The sequence below is a fragment of the Balaenoptera physalus genome (genome assembly GCF_965194825.1).
Source record: "Balaenoptera physalus genome assembly, chromosome: 2".
NCBI lineage: Eukaryota > Metazoa > Chordata > Mammalia > Artiodactyla > Balaenopteridae > Balaenoptera > Balaenoptera physalus.
In genome coordinates, this window is record NC_138883.1 from 154,443,942 (window position 1) to 154,468,198 (window position 24,257).

General features: G+C 40.4%; 1 protein-coding gene and 1 long non-coding RNA gene across 4 annotated transcripts in view; one reads left to right on the plus strand and one right to left on the minus strand.

Moving 5' to 3' along the window:
• TASOR2 (transcription activation suppressor family member 2) overlaps nucleotides 1-24,257 on the plus strand; it is a 63,605-nt gene that overhangs the window by 33,554 nt on the left and 5,794 nt on the right. For 2 of the 3 annotated variants that reach the window (XM_082449553.1, XM_082449554.1), the window contains exons 15-22: nucleotides 247-966; nucleotides 4,886-5,128; nucleotides 8,419-9,292; nucleotides 10,870-11,299; nucleotides 15,145-18,969; nucleotides 22,082-22,207; nucleotides 23,014-23,167; nucleotides 24,131-24,236. In XM_082449553.1, the coding sequence (XP_082305679.1) occupies nucleotides 247-966; nucleotides 4,886-5,128; nucleotides 8,419-9,292; nucleotides 10,870-11,299; nucleotides 15,145-18,969; nucleotides 22,082-22,207; nucleotides 23,014-23,167; nucleotides 24,131-24,236 (6,478 nt within the window). The remainder of the gene's footprint in view (nucleotides 1-246; nucleotides 967-4,885; nucleotides 5,129-8,418; nucleotides 9,293-10,869; nucleotides 11,300-15,144; nucleotides 18,970-22,081; nucleotides 22,208-23,013; nucleotides 23,168-24,130; nucleotides 24,237-24,257) is intronic. The other variant, XM_082449555.1, reaches the window with a different exon arrangement.
• Nucleotides 11,596-15,137, minus strand: LOC309654942. Its single transcript, XR_014260521.1, has 2 exons — nucleotides 13,567-15,137; nucleotides 11,596-12,492 (listed from the first exon to the last, which is right to left on the minus strand). It is a non-coding gene; the product is annotated as an uncharacterized lncRNA (long non-coding RNA).

The following is a 24,257-nucleotide window of genomic DNA, read 5'->3' on the forward strand; positions in this document are numbered from 1 at the left end:
GGTGATCCCATCTGAGTGACTCTTTTTTGGTTCTGTGTGTGCATGTTTTCATATATATGGAGATAATATATATTCATTAAGTGCATCCATAAGTCTTCTATTAATTGCTATTTAGATTACCATTTGAAACACTGTATCATATTTAACCATCCTATAATTTTGTAATCTAAAGCGTTTTTTCCTGCATGTTTTTGAAAAAGAAAAAAAAAGAACTTTGGGTTTTTAATACATGTGTATATATTTTAGGGCTGAAAGACTTGAAAGTTGAAGATGACATCTCATTGAAGGTGGTACCTATTTTACCTGCCCTTAATTGTGCCCTGCTGGAAGCAAAGAAATCATTCTCTGAAAAAGGAATCTGTCTAAACACATTAGTAAAGCATAATTTCCAAGAACTGTACAAGGTGGACAAAAGTCCTTCATTGACTGCTGCTTCTCAGGATGGAATTAAAGAGACTGCATTCTTTGGCAAAGTGTCCAGTGGTTTTGACTTGACTCCTCCAGCTGAAAAGTGCCCTTTACAGTCTTTAACTCAGTTGAGGTCTTATATTTCAGATCCTAACGGGTACATTTTGGAAGTATCTACTGTACTAGACTTATTGGCAGAGTGTCCTCAGTCTCCTTGTATTTCAGATGGAATTTGTGATGTTGGATTTTCTTTAGTTATGACTCCAGATCCTGAATTTCACGACTCAGAGGCAGAAGTAAGAAAAGAAACAGAAACACAAAAGAATTCTGAAGAGATGTTTAAAGCAAGGCAGGGAGCTCTGGTCCCATTAAGTCCAGCATCAAATCTGAGAGTTCAGCCTAAGAGAAAAGCAAGCACGCTGCCCGTGGTACAGAGTAAAAGGGTGAACTTGTGCCGTCCCTTTCCCAAAAGAACTTCTGCTGGAGCAAACAAGGGTCCAGACTCTCCCACAACTCTCAAGTTAGTCAAAGGACAGTTTCCTCAGAAAAGAAAAAGAGGTAAGCATGTCTGTATGGATTTTCAGATGAGCAATTAGTAATAACTGTTGTGTGTTAACCCTGTTCCTGTGTGACCATCCTGGACTGTAGCTTGACAGTGTCCGTTAGCTCTCTCCAGGTGATTTGTGTGCATGCTAAAGTTGGAGAAGCAGTAATCTAGATAACATGAAAATCAAGAAATAGGACAAAAGCCCACCCACCAAAAGCTTGTATTTCACTTGTAAAACTGCTCAAATCATCACTCAGTTATTTACTTACCTGTCTAAGAAATAAGGTCATTCCGTTTCTGAACTGTCCTCAGACAAATTCGAGTGGAAGAAGAGGGTCTCCTAAAATCAGGCACACTAAGAACAAATGGCAAAAACTGATAAGTGATAGCCCGAAGATGTTTAAAGAGGGGGAAAAGTGCCTGGGCTCTCCAAAACTAGAGCATCCTGGGGCAGAATTTCTAATGCTTTATGTGTTTTAAAAGTGGTCACCTGGATCCTACTATAGACCTATTGAAACAAGGTCCAGTGGCCTTGAGACATATATATATTGAAACAGTTCCACAAGTGGTTTTGTTGCCCCCTGAAAACTGAGGGAGAATCAGCGTCCAGAGCCATTTAATGTTAGTCAAATGCACTTCAGTGAACAGAGCACAACAACACAATTTTGGCTTAGAGTCATCTCAGATTACGTGCGGTGTATTTTGTTTAAAACTAGGGAACTTATACTCTATGACCCCTTAGAGAAGAGGTGAGCAGACTGGGGCCAAAGGGCCCCTCAGGCATTACCTGTTGTCTCTGTACTTCACTGCACTGGCACAGGTGGGCGGCTGTGACTGAGGTCTGGCCCTTCACAGAAAAAATTTGCCAACCCTATCTGTAGTATTTTGAATTTAAAAATTTTGATGCCTAAAGAAGAAACATTGGAGGTGTGTGGATCCCCAGGATCCTAGATAATTAAGATTTTACCCTGTGGTTTAACAAGTAGTTATTTCTGGCCGATTATAGTTTGAGAAATTGTGTGTGTGTGTGTGTGTGTGTGTGTTTAGGAGGGTGGTAGAAAGAACGGCAATATGAAGCAGCGACTCACACTCTACATTTCCTCACAAATTCCAGGCCAACCATGTTGGGTTTCTTCTCTATATGAACCATTTTAAAGGTATTAAATAAATTACCTATAATTCAACATATATGTTGTCACTGTTTCTCAAGTGTTTTAATTTCATCTACTATAAGAAATATGTTTTAGGGACTTCCCTGGCAGTACAGTGGTTACAACTCCACACTTCCAATGCACAGGGCATGGGTTTGATCCCTGGTCAGGGAACTAAGACCCCACATGCCACACAGTGTGGCCAAAAAATGAACAACAACAACGATGTGATTAAACCAGCCAAGATGACTAAATATAATACCACAAAAACTCAAAAAAAAAAAAAAAAAAGAAAAGAAATATATTGTATATTGTAGTCCAGTACACACAAATTCATACATACTGAAACAGAAATTTCAGAAAACATTTACCCTAACTATGTGTAATACAATCTGATATCTTCTATTCTGTTTCATTTAATAAAGAATTCTGGTTGCAGCCCATTAAGTTTATTTTATAATACACCCATGGATTATTGCATGCAGTTTGAGAAACATGTCATTGAGTGATGCGAATAAGCAGGGCAGTCCCTGCAGGATCACCTGTTTCGTGTTTCTCCTTTTCCTCGCAGGACCTAGGTTGTGAGAGATGTTCCCCTCCTGCCCGTGCAGACGTTATGCTTCCCCTAGTCTTGATCATCTCATCTTATTTTCTTTCTCTTCTTAATTTAGTCTTAACAGTTTTCCTGCTTGACTTATATTTTGCCTTTTTTTATGCTAAAAATTTTAGAAATTGTAACCGGTATAAAATCAGAAGTCTTACTCTAAAAACAAATAAAACTCCTGCTTTATTGCCTTTAATAGTTTAGTAGGGAAGAAAATAATTAGACCCAGGGAAACGTACAACATTAAGAGAGTCTAAAAGCTTTTTAAAAAAACCTTTTATTTTTCTAACCTTCAAAAGAATAAAATGAAATTGGTCTCTTTTCTACATTTCACTAATAACCATCACATTCTGAAACTGTTTAATGTTTTCTGTTCTCAATTAGAAATAGTATTTTCCATATAATGTGATTTTAAAATATTTGCAAACATTCACGTGTGATTATTTTGTATAGTCAGTGGGGAAAACGTTTTCACAGGGAACATTTATTAACATTTTTTTTTAACTCTTAAAGGATTGAAACACTTTCAGCGTGTGATACAAGCAGGTTGTTAATCGTTTTTTCTCCTCATGTGCCTCCACCTTTATTTATTTATTTATTTTTTCACACACACACACACACACACACTGTATTTTATTTTTACGAGAGATAGACTGACACCAAGCATTGTACATGGATGACCACAACAAAAGCAACAATGATTGCAATTACCAAACATGAAACACACTCATACTATGTCATAATATTGACATTCAGTCCAGTAATCCTCCACTGTAACAGCTCCTTTACTTTGCAGTGAAAATTGATTTGTATATTCTTTGCCTGAGTCCTTGTGGGATTTTTTTTTTTTTTAATTCAGACAGAAAGTCACAAAAATTATACTCATCCTCATCAGTTCACTCAGTCCCATGTAATTAATTTTTTTTTTAATCTTGATCTTTTGTTAGCACTTTTATGAGTTCATCAGTTTTTCATTAGAGTTCTGAAAATGCTTATTCATTCAGTTCAGCAGTACAGTCAGTTACCAGAAACCTGTACTTGTCAGAGTCTTTTCCATGAATTTCTTGAAGATGAAACCCTTTTATAGGCACATATTTGCAAAATTATCAGAGTACACCCAGAACTGTCTGTAAATGACAAAAGACTTAAAAATGCCCATGGTTAAAGATTTGATGAAAGTTCATAATAATGCAGTTGACAAGAAAATTAGTTATTTCTGAGATATACATTTTAAAGTAATAACTAGGATTATTACTTATAACATTATACCAGAACATGTAAGATTTTTAGAAATTTCATGTAATGTCTGAAACATTTATATTAACATATTTCCATACATATTTCCATACAAATAAATATAAGATTTTTAAAAATTTCATGTAATGTCTGAAACATTTATATTAACATATTTCCATACAAATAACCCAATGAAAGTTTAGTATTAGTTGTTTTGTTTGTTTTTTTATACTGCAGGTTCTTATTAGGCATCAATTTTATACACATCAGTGTATACATGTCAATCCCAATTGCCCAATTCAGCACCAATTCAGCCTCCACCTTTTAGTTCTTTCCTTCCTTCCCTATGAGAAGTAAAGCTGAGCATTTTGTAAGAGAAATGAGCAATTATAATAGATTTATAGGAAGTTAAATCAGAAGAGGACTTTCTTCAATGTACCTTCCTCTGTCTTCTCTTAAGAGATGATTTTTCAGGCAGTATTAAAGCTTTGATATTTAGGTGTAGTGAAGGAAAATATGTAAGATGGCTCTTTGTGAACCTACAGTCTCTTCTCTACAGTGTGATCGTGGTTTTAACCACATGGCTTTATGGAAGCTGTGTCGCTTTTGTGTAAATTGAATTATCCGTCACCCTGTGCTGTGAACTAGCATGTTCAGCCTTACCTGCCACATCAGTCAGCAAAGATTATGGAATTTTTTTAAAAAATTAAGTCATGCCTTGTTTTTATAAAGTTATTACTCTGATATTTTTCTTCTAATCCTAATTAGGGATATAGACCAACACTTAGCAAGTTCAAAAATCTTTTAATGAAATACCCCAAATTTTATATTTTATTCCCCATTATTAAAGTTAACCCCCCAAAACAAATCAAAGGAAAGCTATGCTGATAAATATGTGAGCCCCCTACCCCTTAAAAAACGGTGTCTTTTCTGCATAAGGTGCTGAAGTGCTGACTGCACAGTTTGTACAGACAACCAAATTGGATAGGAAAAACCAAGAAGCTCCTATTTCTAAAGATGTTCCAGTGTCAACGAATGCTAAAAGGGCAAGGAAACGAGAGACATCTCCAGTCAAAACTGTTCCAAGGGCTAAGCCACCTGTGAAGAAATCTCCACAAAAACAGAGGGTAAATATAGTAAAAGGCAATCAGAATCCCAGAATCAGAAAGCAGCCACAACCTGGTAAGAAATCCTCTTCCTGTAAATTTCAACACCATAATACAGACTAATCGAGATTATAAGATAGCATATTGAAACAGTATAAGATCAGTTGAAATCTGTCACGTTCTTATGGTCTTCTTTAGTTCAGACACTGACAGGACAAGTAACTTGGTTTCCCAGTGTGAATAAATTAGAAAGTGCAAAGATTCATACCTTCACTAAATAGACCCTACTTTTCATTTTGCAGAAAGCCTGAACATGAACTGTTTAGCAGAGTTAAAGTATAAATGGCCTTTTTTATGACTAAATTCACAAGCAAGTAGCATCTGGCAGTATTTTTCTGGACCATAATCAGTTATAAAAAGGAGATTATAAGTTTGTCCAGAGGGAACTATAAAGACATGGTTCAAAGCAGTCAGTAATCCTGAATCCTGTATTTGGTTTTAAAAGGCATTAAATTAATTTTAAAAGCAGTTTTACTTTTCTACTTCTACTTTTGCTGAAGTGAATAACCAAGTCTCCTTATGTGAGCCAGCAGCTGACTGCTAGTTCTGTGTTCCACCTGCTGGAACCTCGTCGTTGCTGGCGTGTTCCCTCATCACTGCGGACCTCACTTTTCTCCCAGCTCCATGTCCCACTTCACACCCATCTCTCTGAGTAGAGTGCAGCTCCATCAAGCTGCAAAATCTATACATTTTACAGTATCTTCGGTGTTGAGTCCTACTGTGTTGTGTGTGTGGTGGTGGGTTTTGTTTAGAAAAACCTTCATTTCCTCATACCTCTGTATTTACATCAGTTTTCTGTCTAATCTCATGATTCTACTTTCTCTCTTATCTATCTTTAGATTTTTTTAAAAGCCTCAAATTTAGTGGAATTCAGGGAAAGAAACTCTTGTTGGGGTGATGTTATTATGGATGAGCTTGGTTTTTTCTTTCCTCATTTTTAAAAAAAATTTTTTCGGCCGCACCTCGCAGCATGTGGGATCTCAGTTCCCTGACCAGGGATCGAACCCACACTGCCTGCATTGGAAGCGCAGAGTCTTAACCACTGGACCACCAGGGAAGTCCCTTTCCTCAGTTTCGTTAATGCTGTTTATGACTGAAGATTTTTCTGAAAGCTCCTCAGTCATATCACCGTACAACCTGTAGAGAGTCATACCCAATGCGGACTCTCTGCTTGTCTCCCCAGGCAGTTACGAGGTGGTCTTACCCACGGGCCCACATTTCTCTCCTGCCATTTCCCAATGCGTGCCTTCCCTGCCAGGCACGTGGTGCCACCCACACGGACCATGCCTGTTGGCACACCTGTGCAGTCCCCTCTGCTCAGCTAAGTCCACACGGAGCCATTTCCTGATGCTGTGATCTGCACTCATTTCTCCTTTTTTTTCATTTCTTTTTGGGTTTTTGAGAACATTAAAGAGTTAATTCATACTATTTTCCAATCATCTGGTGTGTCTTGGTCCTGTCTTTCTAAGTAGTTTGTAAACAGGATGAGTATAGATACATACATAATGCATTGTATTCCCAGCCTTGTCATTAGAATTCCTTGTGCTGAATTGGCTTCTGTATAGTTGTAGGCTAATCGATTAGTGGGAGGAGGTATGCAACTGGGCACTGGGAGAAAAGTGAGCCCAGAAAATGAAAAGTTTTCAGAATGGGTATTCAGAAATAGGCCGATTTGTATTGCAAATGTCTGTATATATTGTGCAGCCACATTCTAAGTTAAAATTTTAAGATTACCACCTTTTAAATAATGTGTTAATTTTTCTTTTATTTCTTAATCACCCATGCTAATCCGCTTCATTTCTTTTACTTGAAATATCAGAGTTTAAGAAGGCTCAATCATTTTGTTACTGAAACTAATGGTTTTCAATATAGTTTTTATTTACTGAACTCTTTATATTTTTTATAATTTATTTGGCATCATTTTATCTATATTTCTTAAAAGAGATAGATTATCAGTATTGTATTTTTAATTAACTGAAAACCTCTAACAAGTCAGTAATTAAATGATTTACCTGAAATGACACATATTTATTAAAATGAACCCTTTTTCTTGATTCAGTACGGTGTTCTCTATATCAGACCTTCCTCATAGTGATACTCAGTGTAAGAACCGTAGTATTTAAGGATAGAATGAACTTAGTGTCAGTAAACACATCAGATCCTAAAATGAACGTGTTTCTAAGTTCACCCGGGGGGTTCACGAGACAACTCTCTTTGGGCCACTTTCTCGTACCTCACCCCGTTGGGCTTTGATATTTTAAATAAAAACTGGGCAGTGGTTGATTAATTTTACCCTCCTCACCATACACACACTCTTGTCATTCTGTTTGATGACCTCATAGGCCAGCGTTTTCTCTGTAAATATATTGTCATTGGGCTTTGCAGACAGGTCAGTAATTTATTTCAGACCTGCTACTACTAATTATAAAGAGGAGCACAGTTGGCTTTTCTGTCCATCCAGCCACCTGCTACAGGGACTCACTGCCCAGTATTGTTGAGAACTTTGTTCATCATGATAACCGCATTTTAAAAGGCTGAATCAAAGTCCTGAGAAGGCAAGTAAACCCACCTGAGAATGTCAGTTTTCTGACCGAATGCCAATGGGTAGATTTGACTACCTGCTGTAAGGAGAATTATCAGTAGATGAGGAGATTTGCTTTTTTGCAGATAGAATAGAGAGGAAATGTTTTTAATGCAGAAACTGAAGTTTTAAAACTTGAAATTAATTGGCGATTCTGAATATTCTTTTCTAATTTTTTATTCATATCATAACGTATTGTAATTAAACGTCAGTATGGTTAAAAATCATCTCTGTTTTGAACTTAGATGATTTCTCTAATAACTTGCTAAGGGAAATGATTTCTAGGAAAGTACATTAACATTCTATAATATACATTTTAAACTTAGAAATTCTGAGATTCTCACTAGATTGTAAGCTCTCTGAGGGCAGGAGTCTTGTTTTCTTTTCTTGTTTCTGTTTTTTTCTCTTTGTATATTTCTTGAGCTAAGGAGTATACCTTGTGTGTAGATCAGTACATGCAGTTTTGCAGCGTGATTTCTTTTTAAATTAATATGCATATTCCTTAAGGCTTGTTCCTCTGGTAAATACATTATAGTACATCAGGAAGTTGGACAAGACCTCACTTTGGTAATAAAAATTTAACATACAATTTATGCAACATATCAAGAGGTTTTTCTTGAATATGTTGCCTTAACTGTTGATTTTCACTGAACCATAGTAATATGACAAAGAATTAATTCTATGGAAATCAAGTGTTACGTGTCTTTTTTTCTTTTATGCTGAAGCCAAAGGAGAAACTTCTTCACAGCTTCAATCAGAAATTTCAGATGGTCAAGAAGATGTTATTAGCATAAGTACAGCTCAACCAGAAAATATCACAGTGGCTCCAAAAGACCCACCTGAAAACTCCATTGTCAACTGTGACTCCCAGGCCCTAAATATGTTGGCTGATCTTGCATTAAGCGCTGCTACCTCTACCACCCCATCCTCTGAGCCCAGAAACTTTCCCTGCTCCTCTGAATTGCCACAAAACGATGTTTTGCTTTCTAAAGAACATTCTTTGCGCGGTACATCGGACCATGAATATTATAGAGTAGTTAAAAGTCAAAAAGGTGGACCGTTATCCAAGCCCTCCTCTGATAAGAGTAATCTGACGTCAGACCCCACGGTCAGCCAGGAGGAAGAGAGCTTGGTTCCTGGCATTCAGGCCCCTGCGGAAGTCCAATCGGCACTTCCCGAGGAAACCCTAGAAAGTTCCGACGCAAGCCAAAGCTCTTTTGTTGCTGTGGAGCATTCCTATGCCCTGCTCCTTGCAGAACATTCAAAGAAGCATCTACAGCAGAGAGGGGCCCCAGGCCCTGCCTTTGCCAAGAATGGCACAAAAGGCCCCGAAGCGGGAACCCCAGTGGGGAAAGTGATGCCATTTCGGCATCAGCAGATCACCTCCCCACTGCAGAAGCTCTCCGAGGCCCCAGCGCTCAGGCGCAGGAGCAGGTTGCTGCCCTCCAGCCTGCAGGACTTCTGCCGCTCTCATACCGTATTCAGCTGTGACGGCTCCTTTAAGGTCACTTTCAAATGTGAAGCAGATTACGTGTTCAGCTTAGACAGCAAGTATACCAACAACCCCCTGGAGAAGACTGTAATCAGAGCACTACATGGGTGAGTAGGAGTGACACTGGATGAAAATGGATGAACTTTTCTGTTGAGATAAATGTAGCGAGAAGGGATACTTGTGCTAAACTCTGGGGAGGGAGAAGTGTGTAAAATCCAGTAACTTGTGAATAATACCAAGCAGTTAATCGTTGACAATTAAGAAAACCTTAGTCTTCTGCACGGCTTTCCATCTTGAGATGCTCCTTCATAAGTCTTTCTGGTCTTTGAGTTATAATATGTAAATGAGATGTTAGTGTAAAATAGTGAGGTAAAGAAATAATGCTTTACAGACTGAATTCCAGAAGAAACATTTAAAGAATTACTTCTAGCTTGTCAAATTGGTCAGATTGCTACGAGTGAGCAGTTTTCACGAGGTCGTTCTATAAATCTTCATTAAGGGGTCAACGCAGAATAACAGCTGAAAGCACAGGCTTTGGAGGGTAGACTGAGGTCGGTGTTGAGCCTGGGCTCTCCTGCGTGCCAGCGTGTGTGCCTCGGGACAGCGCTGCTCACTCTTCACTGAGACTCATCTGGGGTCTCATTGAACTGCAGCTTCTGACTCAGTCCATTTGGGATGGGGCCTGAGAGTCTACATTTCTAACCAGTGTCCAGGTGATGCCAAGGAAGGGTGACAGTATGCGAGCAACACTTTTAAGCATGGGTTTAGTAATAGCCACTAAAGTTAGAGAGTTATGAGGGAGTTATGTACATTAGGGTTTGCATGGTGACGGGCACATACTAATAAATGGTGACTATCGCTATTAGCAGGAAGTGTTAGCCTGTGAAACAACACTGACCTCCTGGTAGGGGGATACTGCACGTGTGAGGGACTGAATTCCGTGAGACTTCTTTCCTTGCTCCAGGCACGAGCTCGTGCCTTCGTCCCCACCTGCTCATGAGGGTCACTTCCTTAGCCTTAACCCTGTTTCACTGAAGCCTAGTTCTGTAGCCCCTCTGACTCATTCCACTCAGCTCTGCTGTCTGTTGGCCTGGCAGATGGCCAGAAATGTTTTGTGCCTCCCCTTCCGGTTTCAGGAGAGTCTCCAGAGCTGTACTCTGAAAATAGTATAGTTCTGCTGAATTGCCCAACTCCTTTAATCTTCAAACTTCGCAACTATTAGAAGAGACACTTAAAAATAGAAAAGAAATGAGTTGGCCAGACTTAACAGAAGCAAGGAGATGAGGATTTGGGAAGTTGCTGAAACCGTTATTCACATAATGTGTCTATTGCGTCCCAGGAGAGCTTGCACTGAATAAGAGAAAAATCCTAGGCTAGGAGTGTGAAGGCCTATATTCTGATCATGGTCCTACCACTCACAGATTTTGTGATTTGAAAGAAGCCACTTAAAGCTCTGATTTTCAGTTCCCTTCTCTGTCTCTGTAAAAAGAGTGAATTAGATTCACTGTAATTATTTGTTAAATCAACTTCATTTTTATTTTACTCATTGTTTCACGCTCATGTAATTTTTAAAATAAAAATGAACACAAAAACTAAGGTTAATAATTAAGGCACTTAAGATAAGATAATCAACTAAAATAGTCATTTTCAATGGTTTTTGTTTCTTCTTTCTTTAAAATCTCAGGCCCTGGAATACTGATTTACCAGATAATGTGGAAGAAGTGAAGCTTTTACTTCATATGTGGGTAGCTCTGTTTTACAGCAATCAAAACAAAGTCATACGATCATCCCGAAAAGTAGTAGAACACAGCAACCCAGCAAAATACGTGTCCATAAATAGCACGTTAGAATCGTTTGAATTCAGTGAAATTGAGGAGTCCTCCGGTGTGGAAAGGCGCTCCGTAGACCCTCTGTTGGAGACTAATGCGGCTCCCAGAGGTCCTACTGCCGAAGTGTCCTTCCCGGACACTGACCGCCTGCTTCCTTTCATGAAACCACCACCTGTGAGAGGCTCGGAGCTTTGGGTGCAGAATGAACAGAAAGAAATGTTTGCAACAGCAGGTCATCCAGAGACCCCAGAAAGCCAGAATTTCATCTATTCTTGTAATAATGAGGTAGGTAAAGCTGAATAATATAAATGCTGGTATTATTTTTGAAGAAATTTTTTTTGTACATAAAATCACATTCATAACAAGGCATCAGTTTCTTTTAGGAAAGTGGATTCTCTAGCTATGTAAAGGATTAGAATGCCAGAAACTTAGTTGTCAAAGTCTGGATTGTCTGCAGGTGGAGCTTATCTACCATCCTGATTGAAGAAAGGAAAGTAGGAAAAAAAATCGTAGGCCTCAGATGATCTGGGAGCCAACCATAATTATGTAACTTTTTAGTTGTATGATTTGGGGCAAATTACTTGTTCTCTCTGAGCTTATTATCTTTTAAAAGAGGTGAATAATACTTACTCTGTTTACCTAGAATAGTGTTTATGGATCAAATGCAGTAATAATAAATATAAAAAATCTTTGATAAAACTTAAAGTAAACTAAAATTGAATATATTAAAATTATTTTTAAAAACAAATCCTGAGACAGTAAATAAAATGCCAGACCTCTCATAGGTCTGCAGATAACTGTTTGGAAATATGGAAAATACACTTGGTCTCATTTCACTGTTCTCAACTGATAGTCAGGACAGATAATCGAATTTTAATTGGAGCAAATTAAAAAGTTGTATCAAGATTCTAAGTAAATGGATTGACAAGATACCTGCCTTTTTAAGCTTTCAGAACAGATTTATTCCAGAATAATTTTACATGGGTTTGGGCACCTTCAGTGCCTGTGTTAACATTGAGTTTCTGTACCTGGGCTTCCGTGGGGATTTGCAGGTCCAGGGGTGAGCCTTAGAGGGTCTGTGAGTGTCTGCAGATGCTCATCTTCATCAGAATGAAGACTGGTGGAACGCTGTGGGCCAGAGACTGGTCTGAGCCCTTCACTCGCATTAACTCAGTTAATTCTCACACAGCCGGGTGAGGTAAGGACCGTGCCACCCATCTTATAGGTGAGAAGACTGAGGATGAGAAGTACAGAATGGCCTGGAGGCACATAGTAAATTGTCCGGCCAAGACTCAGATCTGGACACTCTAGATGTTTCTCAATGTCGAATTCTGTGGATGTATTTATGTATATATATGCACACGTGTGTGTTCATATGTGTATACATAAAATATATGTTACGTGTGTATGCGTTTTTTTTCTGAGGATGGGGTTCATAAATTTCATCTTATTCTCAAAGAGATACGTAAAATCACTACCTTAACTCTCCCTCATGATGAGGTGATTTGGTCCATGTCATTTGTTCTGTTAATTCTTTTAAAGCCACAATCTCTCTCTTTTTTTTTTTTGTACAATTCAGTGGCTTTTAGTATATTCATACAGTTGTGTAACCATCACCACAATTAATTTTAGAACATCTTCATCACCCTTATAAAAACTACATAACTGTTAGCAATCACTGACCCCCAAGCCCCACAGTCCTAGGCAAACACTAACCCAATAATTCTGTCTCTATGGATTTGCCTATTCTAAATGTTTCATACAAATATAGAATTATACACTATGTGGTCTTTCATGACTTGCTTTTTTCACTTAGCATAATGTTTTCAAGGTTATTTCATGTTGTAGCATGTATCAGTACTTCGTTTTTTCTTTTTTTTTTCTGACTAAATAATATGCATTGCATTGCTATATAACATTTACTTATTCACTCATCAGTTGATTGTCATTTGGGTTGTTTCCTCTCTTTCTTTTTTTACTATTATGCATAAAGCGGCTATAAAAATATGTGTGGACATTTTGTTTTGTACATATGTTTTCTAATTTTTCTTGGGTATAACTTAGAAATGTTGGGGCAAGTGGTGACTCTATGTTTAACCTCTGAGGAACTGCCAGACTGTTTCCCAAAGGAGATGCACTATTTTACAGTCTCATCAACACCATATAAGTGTTCCAATTTCTCCACTTTCTCTCCAACATTTGTTACTATCTGTCTTTTTGATTACAGCCATCCTAGTGAGTGTGAAGTGGTGTCTCAGTGTGGTTTTGTTTGCATTTCCCTAATGGCTAGCGATGCTGAGAATGTTTTCATGAGTTTATTGTCCATTTGTATATCTGCTTTGGAAAATTATCTATTCAGATCTTTTATCCATTTTTAATTGTGTTATTTTTTTTTATTATTGAGTTTAAAAGTTATTTGTATATTCCAGATACAGCTATTATTTGCAAATATTTTTTCCCTTTTGTGGGTTGTCTTTTCACTGTTTTGATGGTATTCTTTGAAAGGCAAAATATTTCAATTCTTATTAAGTCAAAAAAAAAAAAATCACTACCTTAGAATAAGAAAGTATTTATAGTTTAGTCAGGCAGATTTTAATTATTACATATATATTCAATTATTACATATATATTTATAAACACACTAGTTTCTTATAAAGTATTTTTGGTTGTGGTAATATATAGTAACTGTTACTTTAGTAATGTCCAGTTAGGAATGATTTTGTTGCAAACATGAAAGAGTATTAAGTAGAAAGTAGAATGTTAAAATTAATGATTCCTAACACTTTCTGTAGCATATACTTACAAATATGTTTCCGTCATCTTCTTGAATACTGTACCTGTACTTTAAAGGTGCACACACGTCCTGTACCACTCCCTATTCTAGGGCAAACTAGGATTATCAAAGTTTGCATTTCACTAAGAGCACAGGCATGGTGAGATTCACGACTATGGCCCAACATTATCAGCGACAATATGATTGGGAGGGTCATAGAACTGTTCTCAGAATGAGTGTACCATCCAGATTTTTCTATGCTTTGTATCTGGCCAGTCGTGTCCTCTTAAAACCAAGTCTCAGCTCCACCCTGCCAATTACTCAGGTCAGTGTCTTTCTTTGACTAAGGCAGAAATGTTTTTAACAAGAGATTTGAAACACACGTCCTGACTTACAACACGATTGCTTCAAAACATGGCAGGAAATCTGTGACCGTAATGTTCCAGAACTACACGTGTAGGTCAACTGTATTATCAATCCACTTTACCGTATTCTGAACAAGACCATTCTTCAGCCTTTAAAAAAAAAATAAAAGAAACAACCTTTTTATGAGGTTATCAAAATTGTCCAGAGGTATTTCTGTTACTGTTTATCCTAAATCCTGTCTGGTACTGTTTAAATCAGTCCTTTTAGTTTAGTTTATTAAAGCAAGCTGCACTGTGTTTTCTACTGCTTTGTTGAATAGGAAGGTATTAATAATGAGAGAGAGATTATGTCCAGTTATAAGCTAAGAAGATAGCTAAGGGGTAAGGGACCTTTATTTAACAGGATAGAGATTGTTACCTTGGGAAAGCTGCTTATCAGTGTATTCTGAGTACAAGAGATAATAATTTAGTGTTTCCTCATGGGAACATTCCAGATGACAGTGTATTTATAGTCTAATTGAAAGCTGGTGTTTAAAATAAGTTATTCTTTGCTTTAAAGATTATCTTTTAATCTTCCTAAAAAATAATTTAAATTAATTGAGTACTTTTTCCTCTACTGCTGCATTTCTGAATTAAGTGATGCTATTTAGCAAACAGGCTGCATTTTCAAGTCTTTAAATTGCCAGTGGTCTAGCCACCTTTCTTCCCAAAAGTCCATTAAAAAAAAAAAAGGCTGTGCAACTAAGAAAGTTTTGGAGTTCTCGTGTGTGTGTATTTAGATAAAACAAATTCCTATTTGGGGGGTATTTTAAGCCTATCTAAGAAGAGAGGGATTTGCTTGATCTCTACCCTATGAAGATTCAAAAGAACAGAGCAAACTAAAATTGATCTTTGTCTATTCTGTTCTTCACATATGTAAATGCTTGAAAAAAAGATCTATTTGGCTCTTGATTTTTTTAATTAATTTATTTCTTTTGCTTTTATCGTTTCAGATAATTGGGGGGAAAGCCAAACAAGAGTCATCAGATAAACTAGAGACCTCTAATCTGGTGCTTTCTAGCATTGGAAGCACCCAAACTAATGGATCTTCTATTCCTGCTGAAGATAAAACCTTTGAGCCACTTGATAGCACACAGATGACTTCTTATAATGATACTGTCACACAGTCCACGTTTGCCAGGACTTACGATGGGATCAGCAGTCCGTCAATGATTTGTCAAAAGTCTGTGTACAGCACCCTTGAAAGCAAAGTTGATGTTTTTCATGCAAAAATGCAAACAAAAACAGGTGCTTTGCAGGGCCTTATCCAGCATAGCAGCCCCATAAACAAAGAATGTCAGCCATCGTTGGAAGGGAAGGATGATATGGGGTATGTAATGATTAATCTGGAACCGGTTACACTCACTTTTGAAAAAAATGCCTATGCACCAATACAGACAGAAGTTGTAAATAGAGCTGATAAACCTACAACCTTTAATGTGGAGTTGATTAAACAAGTATCACCTGCTACAAGCCTTAGACATCCTGTGTCCGCATTTGAAAAGGCACAGACACAGGGTCTTAGGGACATTCCCTCTCTGGCAATGTCAGGACAACAAGGTGCTAAGTACCTTTGTGCCTCCTCAGTGAGTAGAGAGACACTTGCTAAAGAAATGTGTTCATTACAGAAAGGACAGGCTGTTGCAGGCTCACCATCGCCATCTGATAATTCCCTGGTAACAGAGGCATTATCACTGGTTAAAAGTTCTAATTATTTGTTACCCAGAGAAGAAATGAAGGTCTCTCAAGAATGTCTTTTGTCGACTCAGAGTCTCTTTAGCATCTCTTCGGAAGAGATTGTAGAGCCGTCCCAGCTTGAAGAAGTAGTCTCATCGTCAGCCTCTGCCCCCTTGGAAGAAAAGGATTCACTTGACTGCATCCCATCAATGAGGAATGCTTCGGATGGCTCTTCAGAACTAAAGAATGACAAGAGTGGTCTAAACAGTGAAAATATGAGTTTTGAATCATTTAATTCTGCATTTACCAAACAAACCAGCCTATCTGTGAATAGAGAGGAAGTCAGCCTCGAGTTATCAGAGGAGGATTCTGACCTTGACCTCACCCTCACCATATCACCGCCCACGAGTCCCAGGGAAGAAGCACCCGCTGGTGAAATGGAGCAGCAGCAGGAGGCCCCGTTACCCTGCTTAGAGCTTCAGGAGACAGCGGAAGAAATAATTGAGCCTGAAGAGGTGCCTGACATGAACTCTGCTCTTCACACGTCAATGAAACCACTAGAAAGTGAGAGAAAAGGTGATAAGTTACAGACAGTGGCTTTCATACTTTCTAAAGAAACCTGTGCCCTTGAGGTTGCAGAGGAAGTTCATGTTGCTTCAGACTTCCCCTTCGGTTCTTTAATTGAAGAAGTGTCACCAGCTTCTAGCCCTGACTGCCAGGTACCGGGTGAAGAAGTACAACCAGCTCGGGCTGTATCTCCAAGTAGTTTTAAACTCTGTGATACACACTGTGAGAAAAGTGACAGATCCTCCCAGGTTGAGTCAGTAGATTTGGCCATAACAGAAAAAGAAAATTCTTTTGTTGGTCCCACCCATCCAGTGGGACAAGATAACTTAACTCAGATACAACAAATGCAGCTTTCTGCTGAAATGCCTCTAATACTAAAAAATCACCCAGGAAGAAAAGATAGATTTTTAACCCTTCCTGGTGAAGTCACTGAGGAAATTGTCCCAAGTGAGTGTGGTGAGGGTTTCTCTTTCTCAGAAAAGGTGCCACGCCATGATGCAGAGTTAAACCAGCCTGCCTCAGCTGCCACGTGCAGAGATTCTCTAGAAAACCTGGTAACATCAAGAAATCCACTGCAGCCAATGAATGTAGAGAACAGAAATCCCCACCTAAGTCATCTTGTCGTGGAGACCAGTGAGCCTCCGTTTAGTCCTCAGAAGATCCTTGAAAATAAGTCTTTTGCCGACACGTTTGTTTCTACAACCACACCAAGTGGTGTGAATGTGTCATTAAAACAGCAGACCAGCCCTAAGAGCCTTAAGGAAAATGTCTCGAGCAGTGATTTGAAAACAGATGAACACTGTTACATCCTGGTTAAGTCCTTGCGCTTTGACCCAGTTGACGGAGCTGAGGCTGTGCAGGCCCGCGGGTACCTGGAGCTCCCCAAGCCCACCCTCTCCTCTGGAGGGGCCGCCCTAACCCACAGGGCAGGACCCAGCAATGCAGGGATGGAGTTTCAAACACAGGAAATCTCGGTCGTCAGAATGGCCGGTCTGCTCAAGAATAATGAAACTGGAGCTGAGTTATGTGAAAGAGCTATAGATCTAGGAGGTGTCGGCTCTCAGCTGCACATCACCTCTTCAGAAGGCAGACACAAACCGGCCCACATGCTGCAAGATGGGTCACCGTGTGCAGCAAGAGGTCTGCTTAATGGTGGGCTTTTCCCTGTGTATTTACATGCTGATTCTTACCAGAACACAGCAGCAACCGGTGAGACTATCAATACAGAGCCTTCTGCTTCCTTTGTTCCCAAATCTTGTGCCCCTCTTGTTTGTGGGGTCTTTGAAGAGCAGGTGGAAGATAAGAGTGCTGATGAGGGGCTGAGGGCTGAGGGGAGCGCTGTGACCCGAGGTGGAGGCGTGGATATCAGTGTGAACTCTGACATCCATTATGAACCACTTTCTGGAGACTCGGATCAAGACTCTTTTGGTGAGTGTGGAAACCCCAGATTAGATACGGAAGAGTCCTGTACTTTGCGATGTAGTCACACCGAGAAAAAAGAACGTACTTCCAAAGATGGTTTTGACTCTTTCCTGAACCTAAACAATAGCGATCATGGTGACTGGGGCTACTCGAGCCAGGTTCCAGGGCTGGAGACGGGCATTCCTCCCAGAAGCTGGCCCGTGGGATTAAAGAAGGAAGATAAGTGTGTGCCCTGTTACGTCCAAATCCGAGATCTCCGTGGGATCCCCAGGACCTACGCTAACTTCACTGTCACTAAAGAGCTGAGAGACACCACGAGAACCCTGCATAGCCTGTGGAGGCACCCTGGCGTCACGGCCAAGGGCGGCTTGGGCAGCTCCTGGACGGACACTTGGCAGGTGGCAGACGACCTCACCCAGAACACTTTAGATCTGGAGTATCTGCGTTTTGCACATAAACTAAAACAAATTGTGAAGACGGGAGATGCTCCGTGTTCCGCCCCTTCCACTGCCGTCTTTCCTAAGGAGCCCCCTCTCCAGGGCGCCATGGGGGCTTTCCCTGCGACAAAAGTGCCCGAGTCCCCAGGGCTGCCTCCTGCCTCCCGCAGCAGGAGTCCCCTCATGGTGACAGTTGTGCACTCAGACCCCAGACACCACGGTCAGCAGGCGAGAGGGCAGACACCCAGCTGTGTGGACCGTTCCTCCTTCTTCTGGAAGAAGAGGTGTGGCCACGATAGAAATCATCTCACAAACTCTGAACGAAATTCGACTGTTTCATTCCACCTCAACAAACTGAAATATAACAGTACATTGAAAGAGTCCCGGAATGACATTTCCCTCATTCTCAACGAATACGCCGAATTCAACAAGGTGATGAAGAACAGCCACCAGGCCATCTTCCAGGAGAAAGAGCCCCACACTGCTCCTGGAGAAGCCGAACCCCGAGAGCTGTGCCCCTCTGTCCCTCGGCCAGCCTCCTACGAGGACATGGTCGCAGACCTGTGCACCAGTCTGCACGTCAAACTGGAGAGGGTCGTGAAGGAGGCTTGTACCAGGACCTTCCTCTTCCACCTCATGGAGACAGAGGACAAGTCCTTCTTTGCAAGAACAAAGGTAAAGTGCCACATGTTTCTTACAGTTTATATTATTTTGATTGCCGTCTAAGTTTTTTGTAAGTAATACAGGATTCTCAGCTTCAGAAAGAAGCCATGATATGAAGTGGTGTTTCAGTTTCTCAGCTCAGTCTTTCCCTGCAGACTAAAGGTTTGGCCACAGGGATCTGCCGTTTGTACTATATTTGAAGATTTGTATGATTTTCCAGAGTTAGTGCAGTGAGTTCTTTTCATAAAACAGTACCAGTGGAGGCATATTCAATTGTACACACACACACAGGCCAAAGGTAAAATTCAGCTTTAAAAAAAACTTACCTGTGTTCCTCCACTAGTGTGGAGAGTGAGGGGGAATCCAGGGTCCTTCTCAGGTGTGCGTGTTGGAGCCCCGCGTGCACAGATGAGGGGAACGTTGCCTCTGCTGATCCTCACGGTCTAACGGGACGTGAGAAACATGGTAAAGATACCTGTGCAGCTGTGGCAGGTGTGGCGGAGCAGGTGCGAAGATGTCATTCTGAGGGTGGCCGACCTGGTCGGGGGCCCAGGGACGTTCTCCTTCAGGAGGGGATGCCGGCCTCTCACCAGGTGTGGACGGTAGACCAGTAAGAGTTCGGGTCCCGATGCCTGACGAGATTTGTTTCAGGTCCACGCGTGTCAGCCCTCGTGCTAAGTCCTTGGTTAAGTCGGGGTGGCTGCCCCGGGATGTCGTGTCCCAGGAGACCCCTGCCAGCGCCAAGCTGCTGAGGAGCACAGAGCGCCTGCAGATGTTTGCAACGTCTGGGCTGAGTGACGAGCGTGACGGTCGCCATGATGGGTGCGCGGTGTGTAGATGCCGGGGCCGCTGCAGAGGAGCGCGAGGCCCCAGACTGCGCGCTGGCCTCCTGGCGGGCCCTGCCCTGCATCGGTCAGTGTGGACGTCGCAGTCAGCAGGCACCTGTGGGTCGAGGATCAGCGCCGCCCGGGGGAAAGCATGGGGCCTGAGGAGGCTTCCTGAAGGGTGGGGGGTGCCCAGGGGCACGGCCATCACCATCAGGGGTAAAAGGGCCACGTGGACGTCACGCGGGGGCACTTGGACTCTCCTGAGGTCCCTGCAGGGCACCGAGAAGTGTTTCTGGACGATGAGGAGCAGCACGTTTGCACTTGACAGAGAGTGGTCCCTCCACCACAGCACAGAGTGTGGATTAGAAAAGCGAGGCAACCGGCCTCAACGCGAGGCTTCCCAGTGTCGCCGGAGTCAGCAGTACGTTCTCCTGTGAGGCGGCTGATGGCTCCTGCTTTGTATCATTTAATATGATTTTTAAATACTTACTTTCCAAATTTGTAGAATTAAGGATTCTTTTGTTGTCCAAGGTTCTTCACAAATGACTGCCATATCTGGTCTGCCCTCTGCCCGCCCCCCTCCCCGTTGTCTTTGTTGCAATTTCTGTGCCATTTTGGTAAGATTTTAGTTGAAAAAATAAAGCATTAAGTGGCCTTCAGTCTTTGGAAGGTGCTTAGCCTCCAAAAGTAACCTGGAAATTATTTATTTTAACCTTGAATTAAAGTTGATTTTCTCTGGCTGATACGCCACACCCTGACCTGTGCTGAAATAAGTCAGGGATCGACTGAGTTAGCACCATGGCCATGTCCTTGTTTTGCCACATTGAACAAAATACTTGATTTCTTTTTGCTTCCATCTCAAAAGCAACAATGCACTATCTTAGTTCTCATGTCTTTTACAGAGCACAGGTGATGCTGGTTTTCATACGGGAGCAGTCACAGCGATGATAGTTTATTTATTATTTATCGTCGGAACACTTCTAGATAACATGCTTGTTTCAGTAGTGAATGTATCATTTCATGGTAATATTTTATCATGTGACCACTATTTACAACAGAAAATAACAAATTGTGTGCACCTTTAAAACTAAACTTCAAGTGAGAAAGTGGACATAGTATAAAGTACATTTGAGAATGAAGTGTGATCAAGAGCAAAAGTGTTTTTAAAAAGCTCAGAAAGCTATGGTGGAGAATCCGTCTGTCCTGGAGCATTCACCAGTGATGGTTATCAGGCCGTTTGCTCGTAAGGTGATTCAGGGTGTGACAAGATGGCCCAGAATTCCACAGGAGCTGATGAAAATGTTGAACCTATCAGAAAATGTATTAATTCAAATCGTTTATTAGTAAAATAGATGAGGATTTATAAGGATTTATATTTAGATATTTTAAGGAGCTCTTTGTTAAAAGATATCTTGTCTGTAGGAATGTCTTTGAAAATACATCACCATACTTTTTTTCTCATTTTATTTTTAAATTTTTATTGGAGTATAGTTGATTCACTGTGTTGTGTTAGCATTGCCATACATTTTGAGTGAAAACTTGAAGTCAAAATTTGAGTTGTCCTGAGATCTGGGGTGGGGGGAGACTGACCAAAGTAACACCTTATTTTAGAAAGGAAATAACAAGAGATGGTCAGTGTTTTTGATAAACCTCCAGAATCCTTCAGACAGAAACAATGTCAAAATCACAGAGGACAAGGTTAAGGAATTTCTTTAACTGCACGAACTTATCCTCCCAACGAGGCTTACTGCAGAACTGCTCTGTGGAACACAGCCGCACCCCATAACCAGGCACAGTGTAACACCCGGCTCCCGCCACTCTTCAAAGCCTGGGTCCAAGCCACTGCCAGCTTCCAGAATCCGTCCTTGTTAACGATACTCAAAGTAATGCATAGGCATCATGGGTATTGTCAAAAGTCGTAGAAACATTTTGACTGGAGATGGCATTTTTAAAGTAAATATCTGCCTCCCCAAGGTAACTCCCTTGAAGAGGGTGAGATTCATGTATGTATATTAGTCTGATGTTTCAGAAGAATCCACCTTTGATACTTTATGAACATGAAAGATTACAAAGTGCTTTGCCTTTGAAATAAACTTCTAAATCCAGTTGTCAGTGATACCCAGGAGTCATTTTATATGTGAAAGCTCATCTAGTAATAAGGTAAACTGCCATTTATGTTGCCTTATTAGAACATAATTTAGTAAACAGGATGTGGTCTTTGATATTTTTAGTAAACTGTAAAAGTAGTTCTGTGCAAGTATCCTTTTTTAAATAATGTCTATTTGTAAATCTTTCAGCATATTCTAAGGAAAGGAGGCCACACAGAAATTGAACCTCAGCATTTCTGTCAAGCGTTTCACAGAGAGAAAGATACGCTCATAGTCATCATCAGAAATGAAGATATATCATCACATTTGCATCAGGTAGGTTTGGAAGTCACTTTCTTACAGAGAAATGTATTCTGGGCATTTTATGTTATTCTATAATTATCAGGCTCATCACTGCCTTTTTATTTAGGGAAGAAGTTAAAACACAATACCACTGAATCTAAGTGGGAAGATAATGGGGTTGAGATACTGTACTACTGATACTAATGTTGTAATTTACCAAGGTATTTATAAGGCAAATTATGTCTCAGAGTTAAGAATATTTTCATAGTAACTAAGGGAGAACTTCGATGAAAAGAGACTGGTAAAATTTTCTCACCTGAAATATAAATCTGCATCTGTTGATGTCTAACAGTAATAAATCTTGCTTTAAAAGGACTTGTGAAAATTTTCTTAACTCTTTGTTACCATATTTACCTATCAGTTAAATAAAAGTAATTGCTTGTCCCAAAAAGCTCTGACATCAAGGCTCAGCCTGGGCATACGGTCCTGCGTCAGGAGGCACGAACTGAACCCACAGCACGGACGCCACGTGAAGCGGGAGACTAGGGTGGTGGTGAGCTTGCCACCTGCCTGATTACAGGTCCCAAACCTCAGGTGTTCTCCCCTCACTCCATCTCCCACCTTTGGAGTTGAGGGACCACTTTGTAATTAACTAATCTTAATGAGTTTGCAGCATTGCTGATGGAGTTAAAATTCCTTATTAACTGACAGAATTACCAGTCAGTCATCAAGGTTAAAGGTTATTTCCCAGCTGTTCCTGAGTTTGGACACCCTTGGATGGAAGTGACAAAAGTGACCCAATGAACCTGTCTTTACCGGGGGACCTTTTTATGTTTCAGATTCCTTCTCTGCTGAAGCTGAAGCACTTTCCCAGTGTCATCTTTGCCGGAGTCGACAGCCCTGAAGACGTCCTCGATTACACCTACCAAGAGCTGTTCCGGACAGGAGGCTTTGTGGTATCAGATGACAAAATACTAGAAACTTTAACATTAGGTTTGTCTCTCATTTTCCTTTCTCATCTAGTCAAATCAATTTCTCCTTGGCCAGTGATTCAAATATTATTTCATCAAAAAGAAATTAGCATCAACTCAAAATAATATGTCACCATCTGTTGAGGGCTTAATTTCTGTCATATGCTGTGCCTAAATAAGCACTTTGCTCTTGACCTCTTTTGTATTAACCGATTACCTTCACCACCAAACCTCTCAGTAATGTGGCTAAACTACTCATACACATTTGAGAGTTTGTTATATTCAATTCCTCCCTTTGCCAAATCAAGTCAGCTACATATTTGTTTAGAATCAGCCCTCTTTCCTCCATTTCTGTTGCCATCACCCCTACCATTTTGTCAGTATCATGGATATCTAAAAGATGGCTACTGGAAGTCTTCTCAGTTATCTGCTTAAACACTCATATATAAATAATTTCTCTCGGGGCACTGAATTTGACATCAAAGAATGTTAGAGCACAGGGCAGATACTTTATGTATAATCAAAACCTGCCCAGCTCTGATAGCACATTAGAAGTAAATATGGATACCACTTCTCCACTGAAGGACGAAGAGGAGGACGTACCTTAACAAGCATGAATGTTGCTGCATGGAAAGTGGAATTGAAAATATTTGTAGATTCTGTATTTAGAAGCCTAGAACTATCTTATCTCTATTGCAACAGGACCCCACTTTTGTTCCATCCATAGATTTATATACAGAGCTTTTAACTGCTCACGACTGCAGTGCTCCTCTCTCCTGCTAGTGTGAGAAGGTGGGGCTGGGTTGAGGGACCACGGGTTAAAGTGCGGTACAGCATCCTTCCTGCCCAGCTACAGGAGTGGCAGTGATGGTCAACACTCAAACATGGGGCCTTATTCTCACAAATAATCATCCCTGGGCTTTGACTAGACAAGCCAAAAATCCTAAAATACATCTTCTCTTGTCAAACTTGTTCTGTTCTGTAGTACAACTGAAAGAAATTGTCAAAATCCTGGAGAAACTAAATGGAAATGGAAGATGGAAGTGGTTGCTTCACTACAGGGAAAATAAAAAGCTAAAAGAAGATGTGAGGTGAGACCTTTATGGAATGTA